Source organism: Callithrix jacchus, chromosome 11 (assembly GCF_049354715.1).
Source record: "Callithrix jacchus isolate 240 chromosome 11, calJac240_pri, whole genome shotgun sequence".
NCBI lineage: Eukaryota > Metazoa > Chordata > Mammalia > Primates > Cebidae > Callithrix > Callithrix jacchus.
The window spans coordinates 58838080-58854422 of NC_133512.1; the positions used below are offsets into that span (position 1 = coordinate 58838080).

The 16343-nt window shown below is 38.8% G+C and overlaps 1 protein-coding gene across 37 annotated transcripts in view; it reads right to left on the reverse strand.

Annotated features, from left to right (window-relative positions):
- Positions 1–16343, reverse strand: part of CDK14 (cyclin dependent kinase 14) — a 621661-nt gene that overhangs the window by 438986 nt on the left and 166332 nt on the right. For 5 of the 37 annotated variants that reach the window (XM_078342875.1, XM_078342876.1, XM_078342873.1 and 2 more), the window contains one exon: positions 10358–10475. The exons of the other annotated variants lie outside the window; for them this stretch is intronic. In XM_078342875.1, coding sequence (XP_078199001.1) covers positions 10358–10475 — 118 coding nt within the window. The remainder of the gene's footprint in view (positions 1–10357; positions 10476–16343) is intronic. 37 annotated transcript variants of the gene reach the window in all.

Below are 16343 nucleotides of genomic sequence, written 5' to 3' on the forward strand. Positions count from 1 at the left end.
TCTCCAACTGAAGCAGATGGGAGATCAGTAGTCATCCACAGGAATCCTTCTATAACACAGCACCTTAGATACAAATCCTAGCACAGAAAATAAATAGGACTTTGGCTTATATAATATATTAGCTTATAAAAAGAAGTTTTTAAAAACAGTAGCATATCTGTAAATTAGCTAAATTAAATATGAATATCTAAGTTTTTCTATATCAAATATCTGCAAACAAAGGTTTTAATCACTGATTAGTAACTGTCTACCATTTGCCCCTTAAGATTAATTTCAACTCTTGTTCAAAAAGCCCTGGAATGTAGCTACATAAAAATTATTATCTAAAATTGACACTATAAAAGTACTGTCCTGTGTCCAAGGTAGATAAGCAACTTAGTCTGCTTATAATACACAGGATTATATTTTTTTATCCTTGTTTTCAAATACACAGATTTTTATTAAAGAAAACATATCATTTATTTTAATTTACCAGGATTTTAAAAATCCAGACCATGAATTAGTCAGCTGAACTCACAGATTTTGAATCTAAGAAAGTGAGGGCCGGGCGCGGTGGCTCAAACCTGTAATCCCAGCACTTTGGGAGGCCAAGGCGGGTGGATCACGAGGTCAACATATCGAGACCATCCCAGTCAACATGGTGAAACCCCGTCTCTACTAAAAATACAAAAAATCAGCTGGGCATGGTGGCGCGTGCCTGTAACCCCGGCTACTCGGGAGGCTGAGGCAGGAGAATTGCCTGAACCCAGGAGGCAGAGGTTGCAGTGAGCCGAGATCACGCCATTGCACTCCAGCCTGGGTAACAAGAGCGAAACTCCATCGCAAAAAAAAGAAAAAAGAAAAAAAAAAAAAAAAAAGAAAGTAAGAGAACACAATTGCTTTGGTATCAAATATGCATCCAATCAGTATGCTATAAAAATCACTAATTTTGAGTGACTAAAAAAGAAAGTACAAATTATACAGGATATTTGAAAAAAGAGGACAATTTGTTCATTTCAGATAATGGAACATCTCCAATTTTGAAGTACAGTAAGAAAGTGGCAGATGAGAAACTAAGACGCCCAACTTTTCAGTGCAGCTGTTACCAATGAGGTATGTAAACACAGGCCCATCATTCAACCTGCCAACTCTGCTTTCTCCAACTTTCAAAAATGAACTCTGCTACGTCTCTGAACTTACTTTGTTATATACACACACCCACACTCACAAACATGTGCACGAATGTATATAAATCCAGGAAAAGTTTGTGAAAATTAGAAAGGGCAACATAACTATACAGGCTGATCATTGTCTTCTAACATATCTCTAAGTAGAGGTCTGGCTGTGCCTGCTACAATAATTAGATTTACAACTCTAAACATCCTCTACAAAACCATGCTTATTGGAAGAAATAACCTTATACACAGTGGTTCTCTCCAGGTCTTACTAATTAAAAGAGTCCTTTTTTAACAGAGGAGTCAATGGTAAGTTAGCCTAGGTCACATCAATCATCACAAAAGTGATTAACAATTTAAGGGAGTTGTGTCTGACATCACATGCAAACAATATAAATACACTTACATAGAAACAAATGTACAAGGAAGTAAATAAAAAAATGAGAACACAGATAATGAAAAGTTGGCAAGAGTTTCAAAGGACACACGTACAAAGAATCAATGTCTCCTCTTAACTCAATTTTGAAAGCTTAACTACATTCACACCAAGAGCTGGGGATACTTCGGTTGGAGGCTCAAGAGGGCTGAGATTCTGATTTACTCACAAACCTATTAGAAAGAATTTTATTTTTTCAGGTATAGTTCTTACCATAATATTAGTTCCTATGTTATTTGTGAGAAGGATAAAAGGGTTGTAAAGGTGCTGGCGAGTTGGGAGTTATGTTTGTCATGTACTTATATGGCAATGAATAAAAAGGGTAGTAAAAGAAATGGATGCCATCAAATCTTGGGCTGAAGTCCACATGCAAAGGCAGCAAAGAAATATAAAATCTTGTCCAAAAGAAATTTATCAGATAGAAAGGGAAGGTGAGCAGTGAGCTCTCTATTTCACGCAGGCATCTATTATGTCAAAACTTGCAAATCACTTGAGTGAAATAAGGGGGGAGAATAGCTATGTTGTCACTGTGGAATTGCCTAGAACAGTGGAGAACATTAATAATAAATGACTAGAGAGAAATAACAGCATTGATACAGAGGGAAAATAAGAGAATTATGTAAGAAATTGGCTATGTACCCTAGAGTTAATTATTAACAAGGAAGGTGGAAGGTACATGGATGTGCTTTGGTCAAGAAATAGGCCGAGGCAGACATCCAGGCATGCATGACTCAGTGAATTTGGGATGCAGGCACATATCCCACTTGTTATATAACCTGCTTGTATAAGTTCATACTTGGCTCTAAGCCATTATTGTCTATAAAAGGTATTATTGCCCTGCTGACGCTGTGCATAGGGGACTTGGGTCGGCATGGGTCAGCATGACACGGCACAGCTTGACCCTCGCATCTACAGAAAGAGAGAGTACCAGACTTGCCCATCTTGTAGGTGAACAGAGGGGAACCAGGGCATGGCACACTCACGTTCTTGCCCAGAGGGAATGTTAAGCTTCTGACCCTACAACCCAAGGGAGAGCTGGCCATGCAGCTGTGTGTGGGAGCATCTGGAGCCACAGAGCTGGCTGCTGAGAGGAGCTTCAGAGCTGGAGCAGACAACCAAGATAGAGGCGGAAAGTGTGAGAGGGCTGCTGATGAGAGAGCTGCTGAATAAAACCATCTTCACTTGCCTATGGCCCCCCAAGTGTCCTTTCAATTATCTGCCCATCCACCCACTCCCCTCGGACCTCGACTGGTGCTCAAACCTGACCCTGGACCTTACAATTGGCATAGACACAGCATCACAGAAGGGAAGGGTAAGAATAGATTTCAAGAAAACAGATTTTGAAATTTTACAAAAAATAATTAAAGTTAAGAACTCAGCTCTAGAGCTGGACTAACTGGGTCTGAATTCTGGCCCTGGCACTTAGCTGTGTGACTGTAGCCAAATTATTCAAACTTTATGGGTCTCAGTTTCTTCACCCATAAAGTAAGGGAAATTGTATTATCTCAAATTTTTATAGGATTGTTACAAGAAATTAAAAAGAAGTAGCTGACATTCACTGAACATTTATGTGAGACTATGTTCTAAACATTAAATGTATTTGCTTATAAATATATTTGTCACAGCTGTATGAAATCAATTCTATTATTGACCTATTTTTACAGGTTAAAAAAAATTGAGTGTTCAATAAATAGTAACTTTATTTCATGACTCTAAGTTACAAAGGGAAAGGCAATATCAAGGAAGAAAATTCACAAAAAGATAGGTCACTTAAAAAATCACAACTAGCATCAATGAAGAAATGGGACAAAGAAGAAAGACAAATGTGCTGCACAGAGAGTTTAATGATGTATTCAAATTTCAAAAGAACAGGAATAAAAGCAAGAGATATTTAGGAAGGATAATTTTCTTGCAGGTCTAAATCCTAAATGAGATGAAGCTGACAATAAGAAGAGCTATGTAGTATCTACATTACTATCACAAAAAGAAAGAGGAAGACCAATTATATGGGGCATATGGAGTAAAGTTCAAGTGACAGAGAAAATAGAGCTCCTCAGATCTCTTCAGCAAGAATATACTTCAAGTGTTTCCTTAATAACTTTTTCTGTTTCTACTGACTCCTTTGTCACAATCTATATACATATTCAATTATTTCCCATTTAGTTTAAAACTGAAACAACACAAAACACTTCTCCCCTTTCTTATTGTTCTCTTTTCTTTCCCTGCCTCACTGCTCAAAAGAGTAGCTTGTACGTATTTTACCCTACATTTTTTCATCCCCCATTCTCTCTTCAACATAAACAATTAGTATCCATCCCCACCAGTCCCCTAAACATTCCCTTCCTAATTGCAAAATGTAATAAATTCTTTTTGGAATTCACTGATGTAACTTCTCTGAATATTTGACTCCCTATCCACACTCTTCTGAAACTCTCTTCCTTGGTACTTTGCTGGTTTTCTTGACACCTCTCTAGACAACAACAATTTCTCCTCTGTTCTTTGCTTTTCTCTTTGCCCAGCTCTAAATATTGGTGGTCTGTTATTTTATACCTTCTATTTCACTGAGATGATGTGCATTCTTTTAATTTAATAATCCTTTCTGCTCTACTTTGGCACAGCTCCAGGTGCCCTCAACTCTCCAGCACTTAGCAGTGAAACTTTCCCAAGAACAAGAAGTAAGAAAACTTTTTTTTTAAGTTACTGTTTATCCTAGACCATTGCTCTCTCATGAGGAATTCAGCTTCCTTTGGGATTCCCAATAGGTCTCATTTGTAACACTACTTATTTGGTTTCTCAATATCTCAATTTCCCTCTTCTTTCTCCTAAGAGGTTTGATCAGACACACAACAAAAGCCTTTGGTTCTTCTTTTGCTTCCTCAGGGGCTTTTTTGTCTGTCAATACCTATGCTGCCTGCTAAGCCGATTCAGAATTCACTTTCCTGTCTCACCCATCAGGCCAATTAGGAATGACTTCTATCTTATTCTCTGGTGGATTACAACAGGTCTTTCAACTATTAACCAAAGTGCCTGATGTTTACAATTTTCCCTCAGCTCAGACAGTCCTTGCAGAATTGTAGGATCATTGATTTAAATTCCTGAAAATGGAGATAGTTAAAAACACAGCAATCCCAAAGAGACCATTCTGAACTAGAGACAGAATTATCTTTTAAAATTTCAAAGAATTTGTTTATACAGGGAAATGTTATGTCTGTTTCCTTGGAACTCTAGAAGGAAGGGAGGACTTATTTGCTCAAGAATAAACTATTAAGCATAAAAAATGTCTTATGCCTGAAATCTTTAAAATAATTTCCTTTCTGTCTGAGACTTTTTAAGTTGTAATTCCTCCCTGATATCAATAGTGTCTACCATACAATCTTGCACTGAATTACTCCATGTAAATTGCAGTCCTAGATTTTTAAGGTACCTACTATCTCTCCATTGTTATAATTCTTTCTAGTGGTATAGTATACTTCTTTTGTACGAGCCAGTGCTAAATAGACTGGGAACATTTGACTAAAACTTATTGATGTTGCAACTTGTTAGCTTTGAGTTCTAATAGCACCTAATTTCACCCAAACCCCAGCTTGCAAATTCTTTCAAATTTCCATCATTTCAGCTATCTTGAATTACTCTAAGCCTAACATTTATGTTATGAGTAGTAAGAGATCTGAGTAGGCATTTGAACTTTACATTGATTAGTTCCTATTTCATAAAAATCATGTCTAATTGCCATACCTTGCTGTCTAAGAACTGTACATAAAGTTCATTAACATCCCATTAAACTTTTAAAATTAATTCACAAATCTGCGTTACAGATTCAACAGCAATCATAAACTATTCAAAGATGCTCTCACAGATTCACTGACATTAATGCCTCTAAATACTCAGTTGGATCACACAATAACACACTTTAAACAAATTTTGGCTTTTGGCAAAATATTTTACCAAATTACCAGAAAAATAAAGCATTATATAATATGATCATGTAATTTATCATCCAAATGGGACAGTATTCAGAGTAAAAAGAGCACTATTAATAATTACACAAAAACGACAAGCATAGGCCAGGTATGGTGGCTCACACCTATAATCCCAGCACTTTGGGAGGCTGGGGCAGGCAAGTCACAAGGTCAGGAGTTTGAGGCCAGCCTGGAAAACATGGTGAAACCCTGTATCTACTACTAAAAATACAAAAAATTAGCTGGGCATGATGGCAGGCACATGTAATCCCAGCTACTCAGGAGGCTGAGGCTGGAGAATCACTTGAACCCGGGAGGCAGAGGTTGCAGTGAGCCGAGATCCCACCACTACACTCTGGCCCAGGCGAAGTGTGAGATTCCATCTTGGAAAAAAAAAAAAAAAAAAGACAAGCATAAACCAGAACTGTGCCAGGTACACTAGGACAGACAGAAGATCCTGCTCTATACAAAGCAATTTATACCAAACAGAATCTTTGTTCTTCTCAAGGATAGATCTAAAATCTAATGAAATTAACCCAAAAAAGGAGTCAGTGAATACATGTTCAGAAACGAGAGCTGAGAGAACTCTGTACAAAGATGACAGTAAAGATTTAATTCAAACTAGAATAAAAACCAAGCTCTATATGGGGTTTCAAAACATGCCCCAAATTCATTGACACTCTTCATTGAGAGGTGTGGTCTATGTCCCCTACTCTTGAATCTGGTCTCTTTTTACACTTTCATCAAGAGTAGATGAAAGAAGCACTGTGCCAGTTCTGGGCTGAGGCCTTAAAATATTGGCAGCTTCCACTTTATTTTGGCAGCACTGATCAGATCATCTAATCCTTAGTGATGTTTCTGCCTACTTGATCTATCAATTACTGACAAAGTGGTGTTGAAGTCACAACCACCATAGTGAATTTGTCCATTTCTCCTTTCAGTTCTATCAATTTATGCCTCACATATTTTGACACTCTGTTATTTGGTGCGTACACAATAAAGCTGGTTGTCTTCTTGGAGAATTGAGCCCTTTATCATTTATGTAATGCCTCCCTCTAATCTTAATGATCTTCTGAATCATCTACTTGCTTTGTCTGAAATTAACACAGCTACTCTAGTTACGTTAATTTTTTAAGACAGGGTCTCACTCTGTCGCCCAGGCTGGAGTACAGTGGGGCACAATCTTGGCTCACTGCAAGTTCCACCTCCGGGTTCCAGCGATTCTCCCGCCTCAGCTTCTTGAGTAGCTGGCACTATAGGCACACGGGCCACCATGCCTGGCCAGTTTTTCTATTTTTCGTTAGAGACAGGGTTTCCTCATGTTACCCAGGCTAGTCTCAACGAACTCCTGACCTCAAGTGATCTGCCCACCTTAGCATCCCAGAGTAACTGGGATTACAGGTGTGAGCCACCACACCTGGTCTTCTAGCTATCTTTTAATTAGTGTTAACATGTCATATATTTCTCTATCTTTTTGCTTTTAATCTGCATCTTTATATTTAAAAGATAGTTTATAGATAAGATATAGTTGGGTCTTGTATTTTTATCCACACTGACAATCTCTGTCTTTTAATTGGTATATTTAGACCAGTTACATTTTAAGTGATTTTGATATAGCTGTATTAATATCTGTAATGTTCACTGTTTTTGTGCTCTCTCACTTTTCACATACCCTCCTGATTCAGTAGGAAGGAAAGGAAAGGACCCTGTCTGAGAGAGCACAAAAACTCATACCTACTCACAACTAGAGGGAGGTGCCAAACCCTCGGGGGACTCAGGTGTGATCCACCAGCAGATCCCAGTACAATGAGAAAACTATGGGTCCTGCCACACCTCAAAAAATAAAATAAAATTAGCTCCTTCATTTGGTGTAAAACACACCAAGCTCTTTCTCACCTCAGGGCCTGGCCTGAAACACTCATGTGCCTGCTCTTTATCTGCTTGGTGACATCTCCTCTTTCACATCTATGCATATGTCCTCTCCTCAATAAGGCTTCCATTTCCATCCATCTAACGTATATTTATTACCTATACCCCTCTCTTATGTAAATACACATAACCCACTATTCATTGTCTTAATTCTTTCTCAGCTCTCCTTTCCTTTACATAATTTACAATTACAGATGTTTCTGCTGACTTGATTAATTTCTGCCTCCCCTACTGGATAACATGCTTAATGAAAACAGGGGCCCTGTCAGTTTTGTTCACCACTATATACCTATTGCCTGGCCCACTCAGCCTACAGAACACAGTAGGGGGTTACTAAAACCTCAAAAGGAATGCACTATTTTAAATAGACACTATCTCCATGCATTTCTTGTTGAGACCAGGGTTTCTAAATCTCAGCACTAATGTTAGAGCCAAATAATCCTTTGTTGAAGGAGACTGTCCTGTTCATTCATGTGAGGGAATGTGTTCTCTTTCCAGGTCCACAAGGGGGCATAGGTTTAAGGGCAAGAACTTCCCAGCGCCATGCCGCCCTCCCATCTCTCTCCATCTGGGAGATTTAACGGTCTGTGTTTTAAATGTTCACATGCACTGGAAGAACCAAAGGTCAATCACTCCAGAGGAAGTTTAAGGGAACTCTTTTCATTGGCCAAGGGACTTGGAGAAGGAGGGAATTCCTTCCAGGTTAAAAGTCCTTGTCTCCCTCATCCACAGGGATTTTCCCCCTCTGGGATCCCCTTCCACTCTTGTGGAAGCTACTTTTCCTCTCCTAAACTCTCTCTCTCTTTCTCAATTCCCTTCCACTCAGTGTGGAAGCTCTTTCCACTCCTGGATTCCATCTTTCTGGATTCTCTCACTCAGTGTGAGAGCTTTCCTTCTCTGGCTTTTCCCCTTTGGGAACCCTTCTCACTAAGTGTGAGAGTGGCTTTTCTTTCTCTCACTCAGTGTGAGAGATAGCTATTTTTTCTCTCTCTCTCTCCTTTTTCTCTCTCTACCTAAATAAATCACTTTCTCCAAACACTTTTTGAGTCTGGTATTTTACTTTATGAGTGCACTATGCTGTGGTCTCCTCTCCCATTCTTGAGAGAGTGATAGACCAAGAACCTGGAGATACATCCTCTCAGGGGAGCTGAGGGCTCCCCTGAACCCCAAAACCCAGAAACAGTAGGATATTTCCCAGCAACTCTGGCCTCTACCCACTACATACCAGTAACACCAACATTCCTCAAGCTGTGAAAGCCAAAAATATTCCAGACACCATCAAATATATCCTGGTGGACAAAATTATCCCTAGTTGAGAACCACTGGTTTAGATTAGAAATACTCCTTCCCTACCTTCCTGGTTTAAACAAAAGGATGACAGTAACAACGAAGCAGCTCAGGAATGTGGGTATGCTTTAACCTGAAGTCAATTGTATCCTTCCCCAAGTCCTGCTCAAAAACCACTTTTGAGAGAGAGGTTTTAGGAGCCCTCACATTGTGAGTTTCAATCATTTTGGTAATTGAAAAATTCTACACTGACTTTAAGAAAAAAAATCCCAAAGAATGCCTCCATTTCCACCAGATGAGCATAGCTGACATATGACCACAATTTTAACTACAGGAAATATCACTGATTTCCTGTATTGAGGGTCTCCTGTCCAAATGATCAAAGAACCCTGATAATAAACATGGCCAAGAGAGATCAATATGTTTAAACATTGTCTAACAGGAAAGTAATTCAACTACAATTTAGTCTAATAATTTAAATCCTCTTCTTGCTTAAACAATATCCTCACTGTCACTTTCATCAAAAAGAGTAGGCATTGTTTGTTTATCTGCTGCAAGCTAAATGAAACCAGCTGTACCAATGAACCAGACTCCAATGCCTGCATTCTTTCTCTAAAGGAAGCCAGGGCTGAATCTGCAATCTGAGTAGGCTTTAGGGTTTAAAAATAAAATTAGCAGATGTTGGTGGGTGAGCTATTACCTTCCTTGGGCTAGGTAAGGACAGGAACCCTACTTTTTAAACATTCACCTGTGCACAGATCTGAAGGAACACAGATCTCAAAGTCCCAAATAGCAAACTCCATTTACTCTGTTAGCTTCCCCCCTCCCCCGTTTCTCCTGTTATACATTGTAATGCTGTATTTTGTGCATTAAATTATAAAACTAACACTGAGTATATTATACTGGGAGGTTATTTTCATACCCTTGACTAAATAGTGTGGTTACAGGCTTGATCTTTGAAATGGGCTGTGATAATAAGCTTTGGTCCATAAGCCCAAAGTCTAAAAGAAGTCAGAGCAGATCTAATAAGAAACAGAGTGGGCCTTGGGAGCATCCTACAGCAGAGCTTGTAAAATGTAATCAGATTAGTGTCTCTCTGTAGAAAGCTCCCATGGTCAGGTAACCTCTCAGGACTCTGGAAGTCCAGGTGTCAACACTTAAGATTGAAGCTTCAGCAACCAGGAGTCCAATGTTTTCCATCTGGGGATTACTGACTTCCAGCATTCTTCAAACTCCTCCTGGCAGTGTTTCAATCAAGTTGACCTTCAGTGCAAGCAGTAAGAACCGCATCTTTAATCTCACATAATCCGAAAAGGTGGTTAACTGCTGCTGCCTTTCTTCTTTCTGCTGCTTGTTTTAATTAATAGCATTTCTTCCCCCTATTTCTCCTGGGGCTTTGAAGAGCTCTTTGAACCTTATTTAGTATATTTCAGTCTTGGTTTGGTGTAGTCTCTCAATTTGTGAAGTCGTTTAATTCAACTTCAATTATTCAGTACAAATTGGCAGGATGAAATGCTGAAGGATTGGCACTTTCAATCACATAAATCTCATGTTACATAAAGTGAGCAAATATCTTCATTGTACTCACTGACCTCTGAGATAACAATTTATGGCTGGCACCAACCAGTGTGGGCAGGCTTTTCTTTAGCAGGCTTTTCTTTAGCAGGCTTCTGCAGAAGTAAGGCTCTGGCATCTTCACCTCAACAGAAACTGAACATAAGTAGAGAAAATGACCAGAGATCAGGATCATCTGTGGGACAACTTAGTCTGAATACTCCAATACTAGAAGTAGAACAAAGAGTAAGCTGTTTTTCCTCTAAATGGCATGTGATGTCTGAGAAAATCAAAAGCAGCTACAGACTCGCATACCCCCTAGATTCAGTAGGAAAGAAAGGAGAGGGCCCTGTCCCAGGGAGAGCAAAGACTCATACCTACTCACTACTTGAGGTAGGGTGCTGAACCTGGGGGGCTGAGGTGCGATCCACCAGCAGATCAAAGTACAATGAGGAGAATATGGATCCCACTATATCTCAACTTTGGGTCTTGAGGTTGTGAGAAGTAGCTCTCATTTTCAACAACCAGGTATTTATGGATGCCAATGCATAAGCAAACCATGAATCCTCCCAGATTATATTAAAGCCAATTCCACTTCAGTGCTCAAACAAAACACTTTTGCTTAACCAAAACTGGCACAACAATCAAACTGACTCTGCTTACTTCTACTTTAAGGCCCCCAGAATTCAACAAATTTGGTGGAGAGTCGGATAACCAAAGAGTGAAAATTTCATTATATTTGCTTGGCAGGAAGGAACAAGCCCCAAAAGAGAACTGTGCCAAGGATTCCACAAGGACACATAGTGATGAGGGAGGCTTGATTTAAAAACACAAAAAGATGTGGCTTCTAAACTCAATCACTGGCCACTGGAGAGAACACATTTAAAGTACTTTAGTCAACATCATACTCTCTTCATTCCTCTTGAAACCCCACATCATTTTACCTGGGCCTTTTTTTTGTCTTTTTTTTTATTTTGAGATAATTCTCATTCTGTCAAACAGGTTGGAGTGCAATGGCACAATCTCGGCTCACTGCAACCCCTGCCTCCTGAGTAGATGGGATTACAAGTGCGTGCCATCACACCCTGCTGATTTTTATATTTTTAGTTGAGGCGGGGTTTCACCATATTGGTGAGGCTGGTCTCGAACTCCTGGCCTCAGGTGATCCACCCGCCTTGCCCTCCAAAAGTGCTGCGAGTAAAGGCATAAGACACCGCATACATGGGCCTTTCTTACCACATTCAAGCTTATGTACAATATAGTATTAATATATCCTCACTTATATGGAATTACTTATGTTTTTATACCACCTCCCTTCAAGATTAAATTTCCCAAGGGCAGAATCCCCATCTGAGTCCCTCTTTTTCACTGAAAGCATAACAAAGGCATAATTATAAACAATATAATGAGTATTCATCATTAGTTGAATAGGCTCAAAATATATTAACACATCACTGAATATACAGCAGTCCTTGGCAAACGGAGAGGTAAAAAGATGATTTCAAGGTGCTGTATTGAAGACATTTTAAAAGGCCACATATTTTAATTTTTCAAAGTATTGTACAATGCATACTTTTTAAATCCTATATTAAATGCTACAGGAATTTAGAAGAGAGAACGTAATCAGAAAACCAAGCCAAAAGAGAGATCAGCAGTCAGAAATAATGATAATTGCTGCTCCCCCATCTAAACATAAAAACAGAGAGAGAAAGAAACAGAGAGAAACAAAGAGAGAGAGGCAAAGAGACAGAGAAAGACAGAGACAGAGAGAGAGAAAAATTTGAAGGACAGGGATAAAAAAAAGAGTGGTGTTATTTCTGAGGCCTCGGTTCTGTTCCATTGGTTTCTATATCTGTTTTGGTACTAGTAGCACGCTGTTTTGGTTACTGTAGTCTTGCAAAGGAGTTTGAAGTCAGGTATCCTGATACCTCCAGCTTTGTTCTTTTTGCTTAGGATTGTCTTGCCTACGTGGGATCTTTTTGGTTCCATATGAAATGTACAGTAGTTTTTTCTAATTCTGTGAAGAAAATCAATGGTAGCTCGATGGAGATAGCACTGAATCTATACATTACTTTGGGCAATATGGCCACTTTCATGATATTGATTCATCCTGTCCATGAGCATGGAATGTTTTCCATTTGTTTGTGTCCTCTCTTATTTCCTTTCTTTTTTTTGTTTTTTTTATCTTCCCACCCCACACTGGTGGCCTGGTAGAATCTCAATAATGTCTTGGTGAACAGTGATTTGAAGTTTTATTAGCATTTGGAATTAAACAGGAGTCTTAAGGCCTGTCAGCTTTGCCACTGATTAACCACTCCTCTCTCTCTGAACCCTTCTTATCACTGAAAGAAGAGGTATGGACAAGAAGGGGTGCATCAAAATGACAATGTTTTGATGTTTATACTTGAACACATATTATCTCAGTTAATCCCTGTGAACTAATTTTTATTCCCTCCCTGTTTTTCACAGAGAAAGAGAATTAGAAAAATGCAGTCATTTTTTTTTTACGTTGCTACAAGGCCGTACGTAGATAATAAAGAATCTATTACTTTTCTGACCTCAACCCTTATCACCCACACCACACTATCTCAGTTATACAAACTTATTTCCTTGAGCAGTTGTTTCTAGTTCTCCTTGAAGAGGTCCTTCACATCCATCATAAATTGTATTCCTGGGTCTTTTATTCTTTGTAGCAATTGTGAATGAGAGTTCACTCATGATTGTGCTCCCTATTATTGGTGTATAGGAATGCTTGTGATTTTTGCATATTGATTTTGTATCCTGAGACTGTGCTGAAGTTGTTTATCAGCTTAAGGAGACTGTGGGTTGAGATTATGGGGTTTTCTAAATATAAAACCATGTCATCTGCAGAGACAATTTGACTTCCTCTCTTCCTATCTGAATACACTTTATTTCTTTCTCTTGCCTAACTGCCCTGTCCAAAACTTCCAATGCTATGTTGAATAAGAGTGGTAACAGAGGGCATCCATGTCTTGCACCAGTTTTCAAAGGAAATGCTTCCAGCTTTTACCCATTCAGTATGACATTGGCTGTGGGTTTGTCATAAAAAGCTCTTATTTCTGAGATATGTTCCATCAACACCTAGTTTATTGAGAGTTTTTCACATGAAATGGTGTTGAATTTTGTCAAAGGCCTTTTCTGCATCTATTGAGATAATCATTTGGTTTTTGTCATTCATACTGTTTACGTAATGAACTGTTTATTGATTTGCATATGTTGAACCAGCCTTTCATCCCACGGATGAAGCCAATGTGATTGTGGTGTCCAACGTGATCGTGGTGGATAAGCTTTTTGATGTGCTGCTAGATTTGGTTTCCCAGTGTTTTATTGAGGATTTTCACATCGACATTCATCAGGGATATTGGCCTGCAATTTTCTCTTTTTTGTTGTGTCTCTGCCAGGTTTTGGAATCAGGATGATGCTGGTCTTGTAAAATGAGTTAGGGAGGAGTCTCTCTTTTTCTACTGTTTAGAATAGTTTAAGAAGGAATGGTATAAAGTCCTCTTTGTACCTCTGGTAGAATTCAGCTGCAAATCCATTCAGTCCTGTGCCTTTTGTGGTTGATAGGCTATTAATTACTGCCTCAATTTCAGAACTTGTTATTGGTCTATTTGGGGATTCAACGTCTTTCTGATTTAGTCTTGGAAGATTGTGTGAGTCCAGGAGTTTATCCATTTCTTCTAGATTTTCTAGTTTATTTGTGTAGAGGTGTTTATAATATTCTCTGATGGTAGTTTCTATTTTGTGGAATCAGTGATGATATCCACTTTATCATTTCTTATTATGTCTATTTGATTCCTCTCTCTTTTCTTCTTTATTAATCTGGGTAATGGTTAATCTATTTTGTTGCTTTTCAAAAAACAGTTCCTGGATTCATTGAGTTTTTGAAGGGTCTTTTTTGTCTATCTCCTTCAGTTCTGCTCTGATCTTAGCTATTTCTTGTCTTCTGCTAGCTTTTGAATTTGTTCGTTTTTCTTCTCTAGTTCTTTTAATTGTGATATTAGGGTGTCGATTTTAGATCTTTCCCACTTTCTCTTGTGGGCATTTAGTGCTATAAATTCCCCTCTACGCACTGCTTTGTCTGTGTCCCAGAGATTCTGGTACGTTGTGTCTTTGTTCTCACTGGTTTCAAATAACTTCTTTATTTTTGCCTTAATTTTGCTATTTACCCAGTAGTCACTCAGGAGCAGGTTGTTTGATTTCCATTGTAGTTGTTCCAGGTAGTTGTGCACTTTTGAGTGAGTTTCTTAATCCTGAGTTCTAATTTGATTGCACTGTGGTCTGAGAGACTGTTTGTTATGATTTCCATTCTTTTGCATTTGCTGAGGAGTGTTTTACCTCCAAGTATGTGGTCAATTTTAGAATAAGAATGATGTGGTGCTGAGAAGAATGTATGTTCTGTTGATTTGGGGGTGGAGAGTTCTGTAGATGTCTATTAGGTCCACTTGGTCCAGAGCTGAGTTCAAGACCTGAATATCCCTGTTAATTTTCTGTGTTGTTGATCTGTGCAGTATTGACAGTGGGGTGTTAAAGTCTCCCACTATCATTATGTGAAAATCCAAGTCCCTTTGTAGGTCGTTAAGAACTTGCTTTATGAATCTGAGTGCGCCTGTAGTGAGTGCATATTTAGGATAATTAGCTCTTCTTGTTGCATTGATCCCTTTACCATTATATAATGCCCTTCTTTTTCTCTTTTGATCTTTGTTGGTTTGAAGTATGTTTTATCAGAGACTAGGATTGCGACCCCTGTTTTTTGCTTTCCATTTGCTTGGTAAACATTCCTCCATCCCTTTCTTTTGAGCCTATGTGTGTCTTTGCACGTGGGATGGGTCTCCTGAATACAGCACATTGATGGGTCTTGACTTTTTATCCAATTTGCCAGTCTGTGTTTTAATTGGGGCATTTAGCCCATTTACATTTAAGGTTAATATTGTAATATGTGAATTTGATCCTGTCATTATGATGCTAGCTGGTTATTTTGCTCAATAGTTGATGCAGTTTATTCATAGTGTTGACAGTCTTTACAATTTGGAATATTTTTGCAGTTGCTGGTACCAGTTTTTCCTTTCCATGTCTAGTGCTTCCTTCAGGAGCTCTTGTAAGGCAGGCCTAGTGGTGACAGAATCTCTCAGCATTCACTTGTCTGTAAAGGATTTTATTTCTCCTTCACTTATGAAGCTTGGTTTGGCTGGAAATGAAATTCTGGGTTGAAAATTCTTTTCTTCAAGATTGTTCAGTATTGGCTCCCACTCTCTCTGGCTTGTAGGATTTCTGCCAAGAGATCTACTGTTAGTCTGATGGACTTCCCTTTATGGGTAACCCAACCTTTCTCTCTGGCTGCTCTTAACATTTTTTCCTTTGTTTCAACCTTGGTGAATTTGATGATTATGTGTCTTGGGATTGCTCTTTCCAAAGAGTTTCTTTGTAATGTTCTCTGTATTTCCTGACTTTGAATGTTGGCCTGTCTTGCTAGGTTGGGGAAGTTCTCCTGGATAATATCCTGAAGTGTGTTTTCCAACTTGGTTCCATTTTCCCTGTCACTTTCAGGTACACCAATCAACCGTAGGTTTGCTCTTTTCACATGCTCCCCTATTCTTGGAGGCTTTGTTCATTTCTTTTCATTCATTTTTGTCGAATCTTGTCTCCATGCTTCATTTCATTAAGTCGATCTTCAACTGCTCATATCCTTTCTTCCACTTGTATCAATTTTCTGCTATTGATACTTGTGCATGCTTCACAAAGTTCTCATGCCATGTTTTTCAGCTCCATCAGGTCATTTATGTTCTTCTTTAAACCAGTCATTCTAGTTAACAATTCCTCTAACCTTTTTTCAAGGTTCTTAGCTTCCTTGCATTGGGTTAGGACCTGCTCCTTTAGCTTGAAGAAGTTGGTTATAACCCACCTTCTGAAGCCTACTTCTGTCAATTCTTCAAACTCATTCTCCATCCAGTTTTGTTCCCTTGCTGACAAAGAGTTGTGTTCTGGTTTTTGGAATTTTCAGCC